General features: G+C 28.3%; 1 protein-coding gene across 1 annotated transcript in view; it reads left to right on the top strand.

Annotated features, from left to right (window-relative positions):
- Window positions 1-2,355: 2,355 nt before the first annotated feature.
- The window catches only part of LOC129605882 (uncharacterized), a 31,677-nt gene continuing 11,052 nt past the window's right edge, over window positions 2,356-22,980 (top strand). Inside the window, exons 1-3 of the mRNA XM_055515879.1 lie at window positions 2,356-2,441; window positions 17,912-18,150; window positions 18,337-18,631. Coding sequence (XP_055371854.1) covers window positions 2,356-2,441; window positions 17,912-18,150; window positions 18,337-18,631 — 620 coding nt within the window. The remainder of the gene's footprint in view (window positions 2,442-17,911; window positions 18,151-18,336; window positions 18,632-22,980) is intronic.

The following is a 22,980-nucleotide window of genomic DNA, read 5'->3' as shown; positions in this document are numbered from 1 at the left end:
TTAAAATCAAACCAGATGTTGATAAAACCAAAATTAAATTTTATTTAATATTCCTTTATCAAAAAATTTGGAGCAATATGAATTCCTTATCCAAAAAATTTACAAATTTCTCAATTCACCAAATTCTGAAAAAATTTATGGTTTTTGTTCTTTCAAATCTATTTCTATTCAATCACGTGTTTTAAATTAATTGCTTTACTGGAACACCTCTTTAGTTGCATCAACCGTACACCAATTTTAACTTTTGTAGAAATAGGTTTAAAGTTTATTAATCCCATTAAATTATTTACTAATTATTTATTATCTTTATAATGTTCAAATACCACAAACTCCATTTTGTCAAAAAATTAAATTTTCTTATTAAAAGAAATTTCTATTAAAATAAATGTCGAAATTTATATGGCATGCCTTCAAAAATTAGCTTCAGCTGGATAATTTTAATAATTTCAGATGCCAAATGGTGTCTAGATTTCGAAAATATTTTTTTCAAATTTTTTAAAATCAATTTTTGTTTTTCAACTTAAAAGTTTGTATAAAATTTCATTTCAATTTTATTATTATTTGTTACATTTCAATATGTCAAAAAATATGTCAACTGTTTTTTTGAGTGAGTCTTATCATCAAAAATTAATGATAGTTGATAATTACAACGCTTAAAATCTTTGCCTTTAAGGCCTTTAAAATCTTAGTATAGAAATGGTTTTTGTCCTACATCTTTTGTACCATAAAAATTTTGTTCATGTTTGAGGACTTGAATTAAAGCTTAAACAGCTGGGCAAAATTCTATAAAAAAAAATTCAAGGTTTCAAAATATTTCTTACGAAATTATCCAACTAGAAAAAACTGAAAAAAACAAGGGAAAAATTTGATTTTCTCCAAAGTTCGAATGCTTAGTATTCCGAAGGTACATAAAATACAGAATCAAGCAGCATGTCTATTTTAAGTCCTTTACTAGGCCTTTCTGAAGCTGTTTGTTTGAAGTTCCTATCTTTTTCAAAATGGAAGTTATAATACAAAAAACTTGGATAAGTAAAAATTTCGTGAAAATTCGTTAAAATTTTTAGAATTCGGAAACCCTTGAGATTTCGCATCCAGTCCGGAAGAAAAGTTTTACCCATTTTCGTTTTTCTAACCAATGGTATATGTTGTTGTATAACTTTCTGAATCCCCTGTATACAAACTATCTACAAAATTAAATAAATTTAATAAGATAATTTAATTCAAGATTGCTGAAAGTATACACATTGACACAATCATTTTTTATTTTAATTAGCAAATAGCTCAACTTTCACAATGAAACTTAAATAAATATTTCTTAGATACATATATATATATTTAACTGTTATTATTTTAATTACCTTTGAAGTAAGAGATGCAAAGTTTTTTGTTATGTTTCTTTATATATACATTCATTTTACTGGCATTCAGAATTAAATAAATCCATATAATCACCAGCAATACAGCCTTTACCAGTACGTCCAAAATATTCACACTTACCCGGTATTTTTTTAATTATTTCGATAGTGCAAAAATTTCCCAATTTATTTTTTCCAGAATTCCCAGGAATTTTATATTTAAAATGATTTGCATTTAATATTTTTGGAATAGAATGTTTTAAATTTTCATCAGTATCCTCCTGTAGTGATGTTGATGTAAAGGATGGTGTTGCTGAATGAAATATAGCGCTTAAAAGTGGTGGTATTCCATCATCAACTGCTAAAGTAGTCTTTTTATTATTATTAATATTGTTATTGTTATGATGATTATTATTCATATTAGAATTTTCATTGGAATTTATGTCATTAGATGCTGATGATGCAATCATATCACCAGCATTATTTATGTTATTGTTTTCATTAGATTGTAATACGTTATTATCCGTTTCACTTTGATGTAAAATTGATTCAAATGGAAATTCTAGCATATTTGCATTACTGATTTCTATTGTTAATGCAAGTAAAAATATTGTAAGTGAAATTGTAAAAGAAATCCAAGGTAGTGTTGTTATTGGTTTAAAAATGATTGATATTTTTGTTACTGATGATAATTCATTACGTTTTGAATTAGTTACTGTTTTTCCCATTCTATGTATCTATATATAGATTTTTTTATGAATTTTTTTGTATAAATATGCAGTTTAATAAAATAGTCTTATATGTCTATTTAGTGAGAGTTGTATGTTTCCAATTTATTATTTTTCAACGAAATTATTAAAATTTTATTGTAATTTCGTGATGAGAATTTTATGTAATTTATTATTTCTCAATGATATTTTAATCTGTTTCCTGATAATTTCGTTTGCGAAAAAAATGGATCACAATTTTATTAAATCGGAAAAAGAGAGTCGTATCATCAATGATTCTTCGAACAATAAGTATTTCCTGTAAGGATTCAAGTCCTTTTATACTTTTAGATAAAGGAAAAGACATGAATCCGGAATTGTACGTTTTCATTTTTGCGTTTTCCAGTTTTAATATTTTTTTTCTACGTTTTCCCTTCTGAATTTTGCAGACTTGGAAAGTAAAAACAAAAATTTCCATCCTTCTAGCACTTTTCAAGAAGAAAAAATATTAAAAAAGTGCTTATTAGTTTTACTCTGTGCGTCCCTTCGTCCGTATATCCTTGTATCTGTTTACAAGACTCCCTTTATAATAGGCAACTGAAATATAAATAGATCCTTATACCCTCAAAATCCTTAAAATGTTTGACTATCTATCGTGACGAAACCACAAACATTTTTTAAATTCTGCAAACCCAGTCAAATTGTGGTGAACTTTTTCTATCGCGGCACAGCTTTGTTGACCTTTAAAAGAAAAAAAATGGCCTTTAAAATGAACCAGTATCCAAAATCATTTTTTTTTTTTACTTTTTACCACGATAAGGTTTAGGAGTCCGAAACTTTAATGAGTTTTAAATACTAGAACTACAGTTCAATTACTAGGAATTTTTTTTAACTCAATTCAAATTTGTAAAATTTGAATTTCCAGTACCTTATATTTTCGAAACTGCAAGCTTTCCCTAATTTTTATAAATGCAGAACGTTAACGGTAAATATTGTGTCGTAAAAAATTATTTTTCTTAACCCAATTATTTAGCCGTCCAATTCAACCATTATGTTAACGATTCTTTTGCCTTTTTTTTGTCTTATCATAAACGAATATAATAGCTTAATACATATATATTTTGATATATCAATAAAACTAATTGAAATAAACTAGTTTCGTCGTCGACGAAATGCGGTCCATGGACAGCATGTGGCCCATTCAACTTCAAAATGCAACCCATAATTTTGCTTGAAAGAAAAAAATATTCGATTACGACTATTAAAATTTGAAATTTTTTTTTAAAACAAAATTTTAAGAACTCAATCATAAATAATATACGTTAGCTATACGTACATAAAACTCTATACAAATTTATTATTTATCAAAAACAAAACAATTAATAAGGTCAGTTGAAAATGTCATTTCTTCTAGTAGGAAATCCGAACGGCATATACTCATACTCACATAGTAAAAATTTTGCCTATAGCCCACAAAAGTTTGTCGGCGGTTGGTCTAGTAAATTGCTTTTAAAAGCAGTATTTTCACTTTTTCACGGAAAAGTGCTCCTTTACAAACCATGGGTTTGTTCCAACTTTATTTACAATTCTTTATTTCCTATTTCCTAGCTTTTATTATGAGAAATCATATGTATATACATACATATACATATAAAATTTCAAAACAAAATTAAGAGAATGCAAAACACAATACGTATATAGGATGCTTCATTCTATTCCAAAGATTGTAGGAACATACATGTCGAAAATTCATTCAAGCAACAGAACAATTCGCATTCAAAAATTGAGTTAACTTAATTTTAAAACAGTAAAAAAGTCGTAATATATTTTAAGGTTAAGTATAATAGGAAATTTTAAAATAATCTAAATAAAATTTAACTAAATTGATTTCAGTCAATTATATTTGTATTTAGAATTTTAAGAACTTAAAACTTAACTCATTAATCAAATCATGAAATTTTATATGTGAGTTTGTTTTGACTATGTCACGATTGATCAACTCTTGGGATATATCAGGAATTGGGAACTGGACTTTAATGCGTGCCATTTTTAGATTTTTCCCCATATAAAGAGAAATATTCAACCGATTTCATTGAAATTTAATATTTAAATTTGTTGTGTTAAAATAATGAACATATAAATTTTTGGGAACGATCAGGGCTCGAAAACCAAACTAGGGGCCGAATTTACGTTTTTTATCATATCTATGTAACTAATTAATGGAATTTCTTGAAATTTTCTATTTGAGTTCTGGTTGTTACCGAAACTAATTAGCGAGCATTTCAGAGAATTCGAATGACACAAAGCGGAATTCTACTACGAGCATCTCTATAAGAAGTATTGAAAAGGCATTTTTAAAATATTCTGTAATCCTTTCAACTAACTAGATAATTGACATTGCGTTTGGTTTTCATAATAATAATACAATGGCTTCGCTCATACTGGTGACGGTTTTAGTAACTGATTGCCTCAACTTTTGCTATTTGTGAGCTAATTAAGCAATAATTCACAAATCGTCTGGATATAAAAATTGCGAATTATAAAACTCGATTCTGACAATGTTTTTTGCAATCTAATACTTATTTGTAACAAATCGACAACGTAAAAATTTTTTTATATAAAGCAATTTTGTTTACATCAAATATTAAAAACAATCATTCAAGAAGTCGTAGGAAAAATTTGTAGTTGAAAGTTTGCAAGGTTTCAGACTTGTATTTTATATAATTACTGAATCAAATAAAATAGTAGTAAAAACGTTTCAGTCGGTAAAAACCGATCGAATTATGCGCTGCACCTTTGATTGTTGTAAAGCAATTACTCAAACTTGTGAAACCATTCTATAAAAACTTCACGAATATGTCTGACCTGTAATTGGACATACGCTCCTTCATAAATCTGACTCTATTATTTTTCCAAATATGTAATATTAGCTTTTGGACTTCTATGGCAGTTACCCGAACCTGACAAACAGTCCAACCAAAACTTCAAGAATATGTCTGACCAATAATTGAACACACGACTGCCAAGTTTCATGTATCTGATTTCATTATTTTTCCAAATATTTAAAATTAGCTTTTGGGCTTGTATGTGAGCTACTCGAACCTGTCAAGTAATTCCACCAAAACTTCAGAAATATATCTGACCTAAAATTGGACAGACGACTGCCAAGTTTCATGAATCTAACTGTATTATTTTTCCGCATATAGAAAATTTGCTTTTGGAGTTGTATGGCAGCCATCTGAACCGGTACCGCCATCCCATTAAAATTTTCAGAGTATATGTAGAATGTTATTAGACATACATGTACAAAATTTAATATTTATACCTTTATTAGTTTTTGAAATATTTAAAATAAATTATTTGAGTTGTATGGTAGCTACCCGAACCCGTTGTCCGAATTAGTCCAATTACAATAGGATTCGTCCTTGGCACAAAAGTTTTCCAAACTGTCACAACTTGTGAAAATTTGTTGTCGATTGCATTATTCGTTTTTGAGTTATCGTGCGATCGGACGGACGGGCGCACGAATGGCACGTGTCTAAATCAACGCAGAGTTTTACGTTGAGCAAGAATATATATATGTATGTATATGTCCATAACGTAGATGACTCCTTCAAGTAGTTGCAAACTCCATACCAAAGTTAATATACCCTTCACGAAGTGCAGGGTATAAAAATGAAAACAAAATTCTCAATTTAATAGTATCAAGGTCATTAAATTTACCTTGTTTATACAAACCTCGTATTTGTGATATTCTTCATTGACTAATCATTTTCTACGATATGTAATATTAAAAATTCAACCTATATACTTCAATTGTGCGCATTGGAAAACTCTTTGAATACAATTTAGCCTTTTTTCAAAAGCAACCATAAAAGTTATCTATTCCCATAATGTATATTTACTATATGTTTATTTGTTTCTATAAAAATAGAATGTTTTTTTGAACATTTGTTGAACTTTATATGTATATATATACGTTATATATATAAACCAAGAAAGAAATATCAAAAACATACGTCAATATAATTATACATTTTGTACAAAAATCGCAAAAAAAACAATAATTTATTTGTTAATTTAGTTTTTCATTGATTGATCAAAATCATATTTATAACTTATTCATTATTTCAGATTATATTATAGGTATTCAACTAAAATGTCTTAAAAATAATATAATTAAATGAAGCAAATAAAATTACTACTTCGACATGAGTTATAGCGAAAAAATAGGATTTTAACTTTTCAAATTTCATACATTTATTATTAAAACAAAATTTTTAAAATATTTATTTATGTAACAACTTTAATTTTATTTTATGCAATTTTTAATTTTTACTAACTTAATTTTAAGTGTAATTTGTAGTTTTATTAATTTAATATAATGTATGCGTAACATAAAATTGTGTTTTATATGTTTAGCGACACAATTGTTATAAAAGATTTCAAAAATTAAAGATTTTTAGTTTAATATGAAGGGATTTAACAAAAAATTTGACATACCCAGGGAAAAAAATTATTCCACTCTGCCGAATAATTGACGACTCACTTTTTTAACTATATTTTTATATTTGTCATCATTCATATATTCCCACATGTAAAATGCATCTCAAATATACTTAGTCAAATGCATGTCATGTTCCACATGTCAAATGCATCTCAAATTCTGCACTACAAGTCACAAGTAGTTCCCAAATACAACAATTTTGTAACGGAATAGTAGTTGCTAAGCTAAAGGACAATCGAAATTGAGTTCTGTCAAAGCTGAATTATTCTACATAATAGAACGCAGAAATAGTATATTATTAAACTGTAATTGCTTTCAAATAATTGCACAGATATGCTTATATATTTTTTAATATTATTAAGCATTACAATAATTTAATGTTTCCTTAAAGCTATTACATTGCCTAAACACTCTGTAAAGTTCAGATTTTAAAGCAGAAAATTTTAAAATAAGAAAATTAAATACGTAAATATATTTAAGAATTTCAGTTTAATAAATATGCATTACCCACATAATGTACATATGTACATATATGTAAATGTGGAGCAAATATTAACTCATAAACTCTTATAAAATATATAACCGACTCATTTGATAAAAAAATTAAATACAGGTAATTTTCAACAGATTAATGTCGCAAATTATTGTTTAACATATCAAGACAACATGTGAGTTGAATATAAATTATGTTGAAAAAGGATAAAAATTGGTTTATTTTTACGCTTCAGGAAACTTTAAAAAAACAAGCACGCAGTCCCATTTTATATAATTATTTAAAATCTACTTTATTGTTGATGATACTTGAGTTAGCAGAAATACGAGCTAAGTATTTAGTATTTTACATACAATTTAAAATTACGTAAAAATATTCTCCCTACAACCTCTAACGAATCTATTAAGTCTGTTAAAAAATCATTCGAGAAAAAACCAACCCAGTCCACCACATAATTTTCACTTTAGTTTTCTTTAAAAGAAACAAAAATTTAAATATACACAGTGTCCCGTATCGAAGTGCACTGCTGCGTCATCTAGAAAATTAACGTTTTTTAAAAAGGGAGAGTTATCATTTTAAATTTTTTAAACTTTAGAGTCACGTAATTGCGAAATCTGGGCAAATTATAACTAACGTAGATATTCATAAAAAAGTTTTTATTCTAAAGTTTCCAAATCATAATGCGCCTGCCTTACACACGCATGAAGTTATACTTAAAATTAAAAAGTAAAAAATTCAATCAAAATTGGCTTTAAGCCTTAGTAAAATTGACTCTGAGCCTGTTGAACTGTAAACATCGTCTCCATACAAAAGTTTTGTCTACTCATGAGGGCCAATACAATAGTATATGGCAGTGCAATTTGATATGGGCTACCCTGTGTATATATAACGTTTAATGTACGCATATATGCGCTCACATATAAAAGTTGTATTTTTTATAACAATTTGATGATATTTTCGTATTCTAAACAAAGGACAAAAAAATTAAGATTCAAAAGGAAGAGCGATATGAAATCTTTTATATACTCTAGAAATTGCCTTAAGAGAATAAAAAAGAAAAACTTTTGATTTTTACTAAAAGTCAATTGTAGTTGTATATTATTAATCCTGAAACAGGATTAAAAGATGAACTTTTGTGTGCAAATTTGCATCTTAGTGAAGAAATTGTTTTCATATAAAATAAATTTTTTTCGTATTCTTCCTTACTCAAAGTTTTAATGTTCAAAGTTGTGGAAATGCAAAGACGTCACAAATTTTTTCTTCCTTCATTATCAACTATATAAATTAAAGTAATGAATGTTTTTCGCCAATTTTCCAAAATATTATTCTCGTACATGGCAACTCGAGTGTGTCTGAAATTTTAACAGTTTATAAATTATTAGGTGCATTATTTTACTACAAAAAAAAATTCTTTGTAACTTCTTTCCTCTCAAAATTTGCCTAACGTCAATTTTTGATTACTTATTTCGACTCTACATTCTCTATCGAATGCACTTTATACCCAATGCATATGACTAAATTTAACAAAAATAAAAATGAAACTATTGAAAATTGAGTTTCTATTCCTGATGTGTACGGCTATTGACACAAAAATTGTACGAGTATCAATTCAATATTGTACATCTAAAATTGAACAATTATTCTATGTATGTGGATATTTTCGAACAACTATGCTTAATTATGCAAACCGATTTAGAAAAAAATATAAAAGTTTATGAGTTTAGCTTTGTTCAATATATGTATATAACTTTTCAAAATTAAATTAATTTAAGATTTATTAACGTGCAATTGGTATGGTTAACGGGAAAACCACTCTTCCACGCCATGACGGCATTTTAAAATTTATTATGATTTCGAAATATTTTATAATATAAACAGTTTTTTAAGACTTAATAAATAGAAAGTGTTGCAAACGAAGAAAATAAAGAGAATACAATCGTAATCCAAATCATACATATTATGTTTGGTAAAAACACACGTATTCGTATAAAACACAAATGTATTCTTCTAGTGTAATACTATATAAAATATGAAAAGAATTATAAAGGATTTTTCATGTTTAATAACAAAAATTTAATTGTGGGAACAAATTATTTTGCATGCAGGGAAATTGAACTAACTACATCTGCTCATCCTTATTGTACAGACAAAGGATAGTAACATTTTATTTGTAATAACTAACTAAATATCTATCAACATAACTAACTAAAGTTTTTTCTCATAAACTAACAATAATAAACTTGAAAACTACAGCAAAGGATCGTGATAGTTGGAGGCAAATCATGAAGGAGGCTAAAGTTCACCCCAAACTGTAGAGCCAAAAGAAGAAGAAGTTATTTTTCCTACATACATGTTCATTTTGTTTTTGTATATTATAGTGGAGAATATATGGAGAGTGATTTGAAGAACGTATCAAAAAAATGTTAAATATAAATGTTATTTTCAAATATTTATATTAACGTCTTTCAAAAAAGAATAAAGTTGGGTCAAACCAATGGTTTGTATTGTAGCACTTTTCCCTTCACAAGTGAAAATACTGCTTTTAAAAACAGTCTATGTATACATAGCACACTATTAAAATTATTTTCATTCATATACGAAATTATTTCTAAGATTGCATATATTTAGATTGAACGATTTATGCAGTTTTTGAGTTAAGAAAAATAATTATACTTTTTAATGTCATGGAATCTACCGTTAGCTTCTGGCGTTTATAGAAATTTAAAAAACCTTGCCGTTTCGAAAATATAAGGCGTCAAAAATCCAAATTTTACAAATTTTAAGAGCCGATAACTTCAGAGGGGGTGGAGAAGGAAAAAAATTTTCTTCCAACGAAATAAACTATTGATTAGTGTCTAACAGTTACAAAAATTTAGGCTCCTACAACCTGGGGTCTAGAAAAAAAACGACATCAAAAATTTGGAAAAAACTAATTTTAGATAACGGTAAATTTGAACGGCCATTTAAATTTTTTGAAGTTTAACTACAGTATGCCGCGATAGCAGAAATTAACTACAGTATGCCGCGTTTGCCAAATTTGAAAAATGCTTATAGTTTCAGTGCGACAAATAGTTAAAAAATAGCATTTTTAGGGTTTTGGGCGGATATAACTTATAGAGGGGGGAGGGAGGCAAAAATATTGTTCTACAGAAATAAGTTTCTAGTAAATATCTATGTACATATTAGATTTCAGCTTCTTATCTTCAAGGGTGTAAAAGTTTTGTAAACATGTCCACGGACCGACAGAGTGAAACTAATAAGCACTTTTTTTCAAAAATTTCTTTTATTATTAATATTTTTGATGGTAAGACATTATTCAGTTTTAGTATTGGGTTTTAAAAAATAAATGGATCTTTTACGAAAACCTTAATACTGTAGTTAAACTTCAAAAAAATTAAATGACCGTTCAAATTTATTGTTATCTAAAATCCGTTTTTTCCAAATTTTTGATGTCGTTTTTCTTCTAGACCCGAATGTAGGAGTTTCTTCTAGAGGAATGTAGATGTAGGAGCCCGAAATTTTAGCAACTTTTAGATACTAATAAATAGCTTATTTCGTTAGAAGAAAATTTTTTTCCATATAAATCGTTCATCCGAAATATATGCAATCCTAGAAATAGTTTCGTATGAAAATATGAATGAAAATATTTTTAATAGTGTGGTAGATATACTAGATAAAAGCAGTATTCTCACGAATTGTTGAAAGGGAAAAGTGCTACAATTCAAACCATTGGTTTGACCCAACTTTATTTAATCGTCCAACAGTTGAAAAAAATAAAAACGAAAGCTAAAAACAAAAAGTAGGCTTTAAATTTATCGTTATCTAAAATACGTTTTCATTAAACTTCTGATGTCGTTTACCTTCTAGACTCTAGGTTGGGAAAGTCTAAAATTTTAGCACTAATAAATAGTTCATTTTTTTAAAAGAAAAATTGTTCCCACCTTTACCCCTTATCAAGTTATCACCTTTTGAAATTTGTAAAATTTGAATTTTTGACAACTTATATGTTGGCGAACAGCTAAAGCTAACGGTAAATTCCATGCCACTCACGCACTTCCATTCTTAGCTCACGAAATTAACCCTTAATGCTCCTTAATTATGTTAACACATCTTTAAATTTATTTTTGCTTTATTTCGAAGACTACGTTTAGAAAGAATGTATGTAATAAAAAAAAAATGCCATTTTTTAAATAGTTTCATATATGAATGAAAGTAATTTCAATAGTGTGCTATGTATACATAGACTGTTTTTAAAAGAAGTATTTTCACTTGTCGAAGACAAAGGTGCTATATTACAAACCATTGACTTGACCCAATTTTATTTTTGTATTGATTTTATTTCTAGTTACTTTTTTTTTAAATAAAGTCGTTTTGATCTTGTTTCGTGAACCTACGAGTATATGTATTTTAAAAAAGGATTGAATATTTATATTTATTGACAACTTTAATGTTTTCGTTTGACCGTTTTAAAGAATGAAATTTTCGGTGAAACACTGACACATTTGAAAGTCAAATTAAATTTTTTTGTACTGTACAGATTTTCGCATATTTCTTCAAAATAAATCAATATGGTAATAAATATGATATTGAAGGATATCATTCATTTCAATCATAACACCAAAGTATATAAAAAATATTGTATTAATGAGGATTAAGAAAATTTCCGTTTTAAGCTTAAATTCATTAGCATACACATAATATATAGATTTTGTAAAAAATTGTTTTTGCATATTAATAGGTCTATTTTAAATATTTTGAAATATTTCATAAACTCTTCATTTTAATTATATTCAAATTTACATAAAAATTTTATTATAATTTTTTTTTTCAATTTCACATTTTCTTTTATATTCTGTATGTATGTATATACATAATTTTTTTCCATTTATAACCGTAATAATTTTCAATTTCTAAAATTTTCCCTACAATTTTTTTTTCTGTTTTTGTTATTGTATTTTATTGGTATTATTTTGAATTATTTATTTTGCATAATTTGTTTGGTAAATTTTCGTGCGCATTATTATGGTAGAAAGAACAAATTTTTAAATACAAACATTTACATACATACATTTTATAATCATATACATATGAACACACATTTATGTATAATATATTACTGAATATTATGTATAATATATTAACGAAATTATTTTAGCAAAAACAAAAAAGGGAAACCAGATAACTGATCCGTATAAAAAGCAATTTTGAGATTTTATGATTTTCTTCGAATCACAGAATCTTATACAAAATAGTTAAATAAAACAAGTACATATGTAAAAGGTGTACAATTTTTGAAAAATTAAATCGACATTTACTGTCTATCACTTTTCCAAAAATAAAAAAGGTGCTTGTTAGTTTCACTCCGTCCGTCCGTCTGTCACACGATCTGTTTACAAAACTTCTACACCCTTGAAGATAGAAAGCTGAAATTTAATATGTACATAGATCTTTACTAGAAACTTATTTCCGTTGAACAAAATTTTTACCTATCTCCCCCCCCCCCCTCTAGAAGTTATACCCCCCAGAACCCTCAAAATGGCCTTTTTTAACTATTTGTTGCAATGAAACCATAAGCATTTTTGAAATTTTACAAACTCAGAAAGGCAGTGACTTGCTTCCACTAGCGCGGTATACTATAGTTAAACTTTAAAAACAAAGTGGACGTTCAAATTTACCGTTATCTAAAGTCCTTATTTTCCAAATTTTTAATGTCGTTTTTCTTTTAGTTATTAACTTAATTTTTAAACCATTCAAATTATTTACAAAAATTAAAATTCTTTAAAAATAAATGGAGAATTTGCAAATATGTATGTACTATTGTTAAAATCAGTTTCTAATAATTTCCATAAATTACTTTCAATTTTTCTGATGATGATTGGAGTATGTTTTTGTATATAAACCATTATTTTTTTTTCCATTTTTACAAAAATTACGCATACAAACAATATTAGAACATTACAGAAATTTTTTGTAAGATAAGTAAAACATACAATAATGCCGTCTAGAATAAAAATAAATTTTCAAATTATTAAAAATTTGCTTTTATGAATAGTTATTTATATTACAAGTTTTTACTCCATTTGCCATACCCATATTACTTGTATATTATATGTATGTATATACAGGGCTTGTAGGTGGAGTTGAGGTGAACAAAAAATAAAGGGGGATATTTTTTCACACTCCTTCAATGTTGTTCTAGGGGAATACGATGAGGCTTTTAAGGTTTTTCCCTAAAGACTGTCTAATTTTTTAATTTCCTCTGATAACTCTGGAAACATGGGAGGTGAAACTAATTTATTGCATTTATTTTAAAGAAAATGGCCTTCAAATGGCGTTTTTGGAATATTTAAGTGCTTAACTTTTCTCTTTTACAAAGAATTTTAGCATAACGGTTTATGTCTAATATTAGCAAAGCTATAGCCTACTTACAAAAAAACGTTTAACTTCAAAATTTCTTGGCTCCCAGTTGCGACAGAAGAATGTTGTAAATTGAATTTTTTTTCTTACAAACGAAGATAATGTATATGCGGCCACTCTAAACTTATGATATATTAGACATGTATAGTTTACGTATAGTTTACTTTGCAAAATTTATACGTTCGCAAATTATACTTAATTTGTATAAAATTTAAAATACATAAAGAAATAAAAAATTAAACAAAAGAGAAAGGAAAAAAATTTGTTTTATTAGAAAACGAATTATTTTTTATTGTTTGGCCCTTCGCGCAAATCAAGAAAATCTAATCCAATTTATTAGGTTACTTTGAAGTTCGAAGTTTTACTGATAGAAATTCAACAGCAGGTAGAGTTTTTTTATTGAATAATTATTACAAAAGCATTGAGTAAGTCAACTTTACTTGTACTAGGCCCTATTGCACTAACCAATTTTTACTTTTTTTTTAATCAATTAATTAAAAAAATTGGAAAATATCTGTTGCACCAAATGCTAATGGGCTCTAATGCTAAAGACACTTTTAAAAAGTTAAAAGCTAAAAGTAAACACTTTGGTGCGAAAAGACCTTCATGACAACTGTTCTTGACAAATAGAATAGACATATAAACTCTTTGCATGACATATAGACCTTTAAAATCGATCTTTCTAGGTCAATAAACTAAAATTTATTCTTGAAAGGTGTTCAAAAACATTATAAAATTTACCAGAATTTTATTAAATTTTAGTTTTTAATAATTCTTCTACTTTTACCTACAGAAAAGTTAAAGATTTTTAATCAACTAACTCAGGTTGACTTATAAAATTATTTGAAAAAAGCTTGTACATGTACTGTTCTCACAGATGTTATTGTTGTTTTGTACAAAGATACATACATTTAATAGTAATTAATATTAAACTATAAAGGATATTTAAACGCAAAAATATGAAGCGTAGCTTAATTGATAACGAATAGAACAGTTAACCGAACCAAGTTATTTTATAGAATTGAAAAAGAACGGGAACAATTTATATTTCACCGATTCTTTTGTTTGATTATTTTCGTTCCAGTTTCAAATTGAAAAATGGTAATCGAATTATCTTGATATTTGTAGTTTGAAATCTAAATAATTAATAAATAATCAGCAAGTCTAGCAAACCGCATAAAATAATTGGCAGCATACGGTTATAAAATATAGTAGTAACAGAATAAAATGCATTTTGAAGAAACTAAATATTTTAATCATTTTTAATATATTAACAATATTTTTGAAATGCTGATTTTTTTATTTATTTTACTTCTAAACGTTTGGTAATATTTGCCTTAGTTGTTTCAATGAATTGATTAAATGAAATTGAATTATATTTATATTTTATTTACATTTGGAGTGATTTGGGATCAGACCCGAACCTGAACAAAACTGAAATTAAAAATTGAAAATAAAAATCTGAACCAAAATTAAAAATTAAGAACCAGAACGAAAACTAAAACATGAAATTATTACGAGCCAAACGGTGAATTGGAGTTGAAATTTTACCACTCTAAGTCTCTCTAAGAGGAAGATATTTCTGCAAACAATGTTGCAAAATCAATGTTGCAATCAGGTTGTTAAACTTTTAAAAAGCAAATGTACCGAATCGCATATATTTTTAGTCTTTTTTAGGACAGACATATTCAAACCAGTTTTTTTACTTAGCCAATTTCGAACTACATTTGTTGATCATCTATTATTCAGGCATAATTGAAAAATAATTTCTTTGATTATTTTAATTTGATTTATATATAAAGGAAACTATGACATTATAAAAAGAAGTTAAAAATTGAATTTCATCAATTTGGATTAGAAATCTTATATAAAGAAGAGTAAAAAAGTGGTTAAAGTTCAAATATAATAAAATATCAAATACAATAAAATAGAAATTATATTATATTCAAATATAATAGAAAGTATTTAAAATCTTATTTCATCAATTGTGGAAGGATCTCAATATGTTAACCTAAAACTTTTTTACTTTTTCTTTAATATTTTTCTTTAATTTTTGAAGTATTTGTTTATAAAGTTTTGGTGATTAAAAATATAAGAAAGAGTGATAAAATGTCGGAATTTATGAAAAGACGTAAAATCATTGTCATTCCAATAATAATTTTTTTCATGCATCATGGAGCCTTTTCAACCGAAATCGATTCAGAAATAAATGAGGAATCATTAAATAACATAATTTTAAAATATTTTTTATTTAAAGGAGTTAAAAATGTTGTTATAATACATTGTAATAGTGATAGCAAAAGTGGTAAGTTATAAATATTTATCTTAATTTTGTACATATAGACTTATCGGAACTTCATTCGTTTCACTGAAATTTTTTTTAATTTATAAAGCCGATCTAAGAAATATTGGCTCTTTGAGCCAATTAGGTTGGACCTTCAATTGAATTCGATGAAAATCTACTCTGGATTTTAACTTAAATCAAACTAAAACTGAAAATTTTGTTCCATAATCACCCCTTGGTCTAAATCGTTGAAACTTTAAATTATTAGAAAACTCTAAGTTACAATTTGATAAGGCTATTTATGCATAATTTACGTTAACACATTGTAGCTACACAGGTTGGATTTATAAAATATTGGTAGCGAAAGCAATCCAATACGTTTAAAATGTTATACAATTACAGTGTATATAGTGTTTTTCAAAAACCATTATATTTCATACATTCGCAGTATTTTACGTTATTAATATTGCTATTCATTTTGAAAATTGAAAAATTAATTTTGAATAACAAAAATGTCTGAAAAATAACTACCAATAATTAACTTTAATAATTTATTAATTTATAGTATTCTAACACGTAATTTGTTAAATGTTCCTTGTTCACTTGATTTAAGCTCAAGATGAAAATAATTAATTTATTGATTTCATTAGGATTTACATTAATAAATTTAAATCTTATAGGTTTAATGGAACTAATTAAAACAAATATTGTAAATATTTTCACACCGTTTCGAAGTAGTTGAGAATAGTTTGTGAATGGAGTACTATATTACCTATAGGAATCCTATGTCATATAAAAGGAAAATTAACCGATTAATTTTAATATTAAATGTTTGTCTTTTTGTCTTACAGGGAGCATAACAAATGTTGCAGCATTCCATTTTAAAACTACAACTTAGCATGGTATCACAATTTGTCTATCACCCATCATAAAAATTTTTAGTAACGTTCTATCAATCAAAAATTCTTTATATACTTATACGGTATAAATTATACCTTTTTTCATATTCGCACCAATTTTAAATATTAAGCACATTTTGATAATTTTTTTTAAAAATTTTCCGGCAGCAGTTTCTTTTTAGTCGTCACACATATCTTCGAGGTAAAAAATGGAAATTCCAAATGAATAGATCTTACTTAGAAAATTACTTCTTCAGAATAATTTCTTCTTTTACCTTCCTTTTTCTGAAATTATAGTTTTCGCTACTTGTTGTACTAAAACTAAACAAAATTTTTGAATTCCGCAAAAGCAGAAAGTTCAAAGTTTTCTGAAAAAATAATAAATTATAGATTGATAAAACAGATTTCCTAGATTATAGATATAATAAAATATTTCGTTTTGTTTAAAATACATTTTTCTACTTCAATTTTCGACTTCTTACATCTTCCTTTTGTTAAAAAAATAATAGAATAAATTTACAAAACTTAATTTACAATTTCTTAAAAAAATATAAAGTGTTAATTTCGGGATGGCAATTCATGGCATGTATGTCAAGATTGGTACGTCTCAAATTTTCTATAGCACGTGGAAAGTTTTTATCATTTTTTCTAAAACTGTAGAAATAACGTCGAACTTTCAACTCGATTTTATTAGTACAAAAAAATGATTTTTTAATTTTTTTTTTAAATTGGCACGAATGTTCATCACGTCTTGCCACCTAGGACCCAGTTAACTTCACAACAGGCAGAGTTACTACTATAATGCAATACAAGTTTTAATTATAAATATAATGTATAACGCTTGCAATAAATGATCTTCCACTTTAACATTTCTGTCCTCAAACATTTCCCAATTCAGTTTTTCAGTCAAATCATCGAAATAAAATATGCCTCTTTTTAAACCAATTTGTTTGATTGATTTGCGTCCTTTTTCATTTAAGTATATATACATACATATTATGTCTGTATATGAGAACGACATACAAATTTTTATGAAAAGAGAAAATTAATCATTTTATATTTTTTTCATATGCATATAAATTTATATATATTATTTCCTAGAATTATTCAAGGATACATCATTTGCTTCAGCAAAAAATATTTATAACAAAAGTAATAATAACAATTATAAAATCAACTCAAATTTCAAATCAATGCGAAATTTTATTGAAGCTGGATTTTATCTTAATATTTTTCAATTCAATAAAAGATACCCTGCAGATTTTAAATTAGATCGTGCATATAAAAATGGAATTGTAATGCGTACAATTGACGACTGCTCAATAGAAAGTTCCCGAGAGATTTTTAAGATTGCAGACAAAAATAATTTTTTTACAAGCAATAATTTTTGGTTGTTAACTATTACAAACATTAATGATTTACATATAATAGATTTAATGTTTAAAGAAATATTTGTAATGCCCGACTCAGATGTTAAAATTTTAATACCAAATATTGTGCCAACTGTATCGTGGGTACCATTTTATATTAAACCGTTATCACTTAATTATAGCAAAAATTTAAATCAAAATAAAAGAATAAGCAGATATATTACTTACACCGAATATGAAAATTATACCAACGTTGTTAAAGAAAGTCCACTAAAGGAAAATGGAGTATTTAATAAATTGAAATTTTTTAAATGGATGCTGTTTGATATATATCGTATTTCTTCTTTTAAACCATTAAAAATTCAAATGTTATCAGCGAATATTACAAATTCTGATAGTTTTATTGAATCTTTAAAAAAAGTTGGAGTTTTTGCAGCAAAACGAAAAAATTTGGAAAATATCAAAATTTTATGTGGTGTAGTCATTGAATTTCCAGATGCTTTCACAACATTTGAAGATGTGAGCACACGGCATATTAATACAATTGCAAAAGTTAATTATCCATTAATGAAAAATATAGAAACAGATTTAAATTTCAGGTAAATTTATGTTTATTGCTGCATTTTGAATAGCTTGAGATTTCATTGCAATTTTTTAGTTAATTAATTAATATTAGTAATATATTATTAATTTAAAGAGATTTTCTAAACTCTTTGGCTTTTAAATATAGAAAAATTGCATATATATGTAAATTTATTTCAACTGATATTTATCAGATAATGGAAATTAATCATTTCCACTAATTTTTTAAAATTAATTTCATATGAAACCGAAACACGCCTAATTATTTTAAATTATCGTTTCAGAATTACTTTATCACACATCACGTTTTGACCAGAACATACACCCTTACATCTTTAATATTATACTCCAAATAATATAATATTATACTGATAATTTTTTTTTTTTTTAATAAACGTTTTAAAAACCATAAATCATCGGAAGACAAAGAAAGACCCAAACTGTCGACAGACCTATTAATAGTGGCGAAATATTAATTCAATTCAACCTATAAAGCACCTGGATGATTATAAGCTCCTTAAGCTAGTGAAACTGACTAACCATTAATTTTGATCTACCGTGTTTTTGTATCTACGTTTCATCATTGGACTAAATCGATAGGTCTCGTTCATTTTAGTGTTTTTGTCTTAACCCTCTCTCATATAAGTTGAAAAGCCTTAATATTTATATGCTGTTCCAAACGCACCCTATGGCGCAGTTCCTTATTTCTTCACTAAGTTCGGGGACACCCAAATCCCTAAGAATTTCACTAGTATGCACATATCAGGCTTCATTATTTGGTTATCTGATTATTAGTGGTAAAAATAAAAAAAAAAAAGTATTTATAAAAAAAAACAACAATAACGACAATAGTAATATCAATAAAAATAACAATATTAAAATGAATAATAACGATAATTACAATATTCGATACTTCATGTTAGGTCATGCTTTTCCTTGAGTTCCTCAATTTATATATTGTGGTCCTCATGCTGATGCTTTAATGTCGATGTTCAAATTAGTTTTCATTCCCTTCTGCGCTATCTACGTAGTGTAGCTCCCTTCCCCTCCTTAGTTGCATCACTGGAATTTTTGCTATTGCATTCCACTTGTCTTCACTGTCGATCATCTTCTCAACGAAGTGTCCGGTGTTATCTCACCTACGCAGTCATCTAAAAACCTCTTTTCTACAGCTATTATATCAGACTCGAAAACCATGTATATAGTTATAAGCCTTGCTGTCCATCTACCTTGTACATCGCTTCTTCAGCGTTCTGCTTTTACCTCTCGACGTCTCTTCCTCTACAGCCTCTTGTTCTTTTCCAATTTCACGATTTTACAGGTATATATTCTTCCTCTCAAATGCCAGTAAATCTATCGGAATCACGCCCGCATTACGAAAAACTCCGCTCCATATAATAACACAGACATGCCCTGCTGACATGAAAAGTCTCCTTTTATGTGGAGCCCCATACAATAGTATTAACTTTGTTAAACTCAAAATAATTTTTTCCTTCTTGATTTGTAATCAGCATGTTGAGTTAACTGATAGTCTTCACTTTTATCTCTAAAACGCTTTGAACATATTGCCAAGAGTTAAATTTTGCATGTAGTGTGACTTATGAATATTTAGCTGCCGACTTTGTCTCCTCAGAATCCAACCCGACCTGTATCGACGCTATAGTTCGCATCCAACCATTAGTTATCATGACTATCTCCTTTTTGGCAGTAGCTAACTCCAAGCCGTGTTGCCCCATCCATATGTTTACTATCCTCATTGTCTATTGGAGCCTAATTTCGCCCTCTTCTGTTATGCGTGTCATGAGTATCTGCGACTGTAGTAAGCTGTCATACATAATGATCCTGCGCGATTCTTTTTTGGGTCTTCTTACATTTTTCGTCTGCGCGATTCTTTTTTTACTTGTCTTCTTATATTTTATACCAGCATCGATCGAGTACTCCAGGCTGCGGTTCTTAAGATAATCCTCCAGAATTCGCCAATAATACAACCGAACTCGAAATCTACCACGTAACTGTTTTAAAATCTTCTTTCATTTTGCAAAGTTAAAAGTATTCTTCACGTCTAACGTAACCAATAGCACCACTTTCCTTGAATGATGATCTTCCGATTCGTCGGTCTTGACTGCATCCGGCACCACTTTTGTTGCATCCATCGTTAACCTTCCTTTTCCTGAAGCCGTATTGCAAGTCTGCCAGACCTCTTGCTGCCCCTATGGCGACCTTCAGTGCAGCCCTTACGTCTCTTCCCGTTATAAGACAATCGAGGTTCCTTATTCCTAAGGAAACAGTTTAAGTCAAGCCCTTTATCACGGCCGTCGTGATCAGCGTATCCGGTAAGCTCCTAACAAAACCCGAGTCGATTCGTGATATTCATACCCACGTTTTTTGTACAGTGGCTACTTTTAAGATCATCCCAATGATGCTCTGCGTGCCAATGAGCTTGTCCACCGTTCACTTCAAAATTTAATAGGTCTGCCTCTTTCTCTTTATTTCCACTCTTTCCTGTTATGTTGCCTGTTTGCTCCTCCTATTTGGGCCAATAGCTTACTACGCCTGAAAGGATCTGGCAAAAACTGCGTTATGTAGTAATTTACTATCTGCGCGCCATACAATAGTGTTGACTTTTTTGAACTCAAAATAATTTTCCTCTTTTTCGGTTTTGGTTCTTCGATGTTCGTCATAAGCCTTCTTAGCTTGTTGGTAAGGATTTCTGCCTTGTCTGCCACCTGACTGATGTCCCTCCAATAATTAAGTTCATTATCCAATGTAACTCCTAGATATTTTGCTGCTGCCTTTGTTTGAATTCTTTGTATCTATTCGCATCTTTACAATTGTACGAAACCTTTACTTTGTTAAAATAACGATTTCTGTCTTGGCTTTTGCTAGCTCTAAACCGTGGTCTTCAACCCACGTGTTGAGTCTTCACAATAGCTGGTTAAGTTTAATTCGTACTTCCTCCATGTTTTACGTTGTAATAACTGCCGCTATGTCATCTGCATACTCTACAAGAACAGTGCATTTTGGCATCTCTATTCGAAATATGCTGTCGTACAATAAATTCCATATGTCAGGCCGCAAAACCGATCCTCGCGCTGCTCCTGCTGTTATTTTCTTCATTCTGTTTCCATCATTTGTGTTGCACTTTAACCCTCTATCCTTCATAGCTGTTATTTGCTTCTTTCTTTTTCCATCCTTTCTGTTGTACAGCAACCATCTATCGTTCAAATAATCATCTATTATCCTTAGGAGATACGCGGAATGTTAAAACTTTCTCTTCGTGCCTCTATCGCATCTTTCTACCGAATTGAATGTATTTCTAACGTCTAACGACACGAGCAATATCATTCCTCTTGAATGATGATTTCCAGACTAAGCTGCTCTTAACACTTCTGTAACCATTCTAATTTCATTCACTGTTGATCTTCTTTGCCTAAATTCAAATTACGTTTATGCTTCTGATGCTTCTATTGCTGTTTGCAGTCTACCTTTAATTAATTTCTCCAAAAGTTTACCTGCCGTATCCAGCACGCACAATGGTCTATAAGACGATGCCGAAAACTGTCGCCCTTTCCCTTCTCGATGATTACCGCGCTTTCTTCCATGCGCTGTTGAAAATTCTATACTCCAGACGGGTGTTATACATATTCAACATCATTTGTGGACATACATTAACAACTATTTTTATTACTTCTTCTAGAATTCCGTCCAAACCCAGAGCCTTCTTGTTTTTTATTGTTTTCGCTGCTGATTTCTATTTGTCCATTGTGAATGATGGTTTTTCTTCGTGATCCCCAACCATTGTAGTCTTGAATTTTTTCAGAAAAGTCTTATATCTAAGCCCCCATGAGTCTTGGTTAACATCATTACACAGTGCCTTCCAGCTTTCACTCTTGCTTTTTCTAATCGCAATCCCGATAGTCTTCCCTGCCTGTATTTCTTCTTCGTTGAGCCACTTGTCACATATGTAAATATTTTCTCCTTAATTCTGCGATTTCTTCTGTCTACTAGTATACCGAACGTTTCCTTCCGCCACGTGTTTTCCGTAGCATTAATTTTTCGCAGGCATTTTTGATAATATTCTCCAAAATATGTGTTAATTCACTTAAATTCTCCAAAATATGTATTCCCTGATTGTAATCGTCCTGTAGCATTTCAATAATTTTGTTGGTGTCCAATTTACTTATATTCCATTTAGGGGTCTGACCCGCATCTCTAAGTTGTACATCTGCTCTCACGCATAATTTGTAAATAATATATTGATCAAGTACCACAGAGCCTTCAATTTTGCTTGCTAGAATATTTGTCGCCAATGTCATATCAAGTATGGTCTCGGTGTAGCCTGGTCGGCAAAAAGTTGATGTATTCC

The sequence above is a fragment of the Condylostylus longicornis genome, unplaced genomic scaffold, assembly GCF_029603195.1.
Source record: "Condylostylus longicornis isolate FDR11 unplaced genomic scaffold, ASM2960319v2 ptg000016l, whole genome shotgun sequence".
NCBI classification, from domain to species: domain Eukaryota; kingdom Metazoa; phylum Arthropoda; class Insecta; order Diptera; family Dolichopodidae; genus Condylostylus; species Condylostylus longicornis.
Note: the sequence above shows the minus strand (reverse complement) of the source record. Positions and strands in the feature narration are given on the sequence as shown.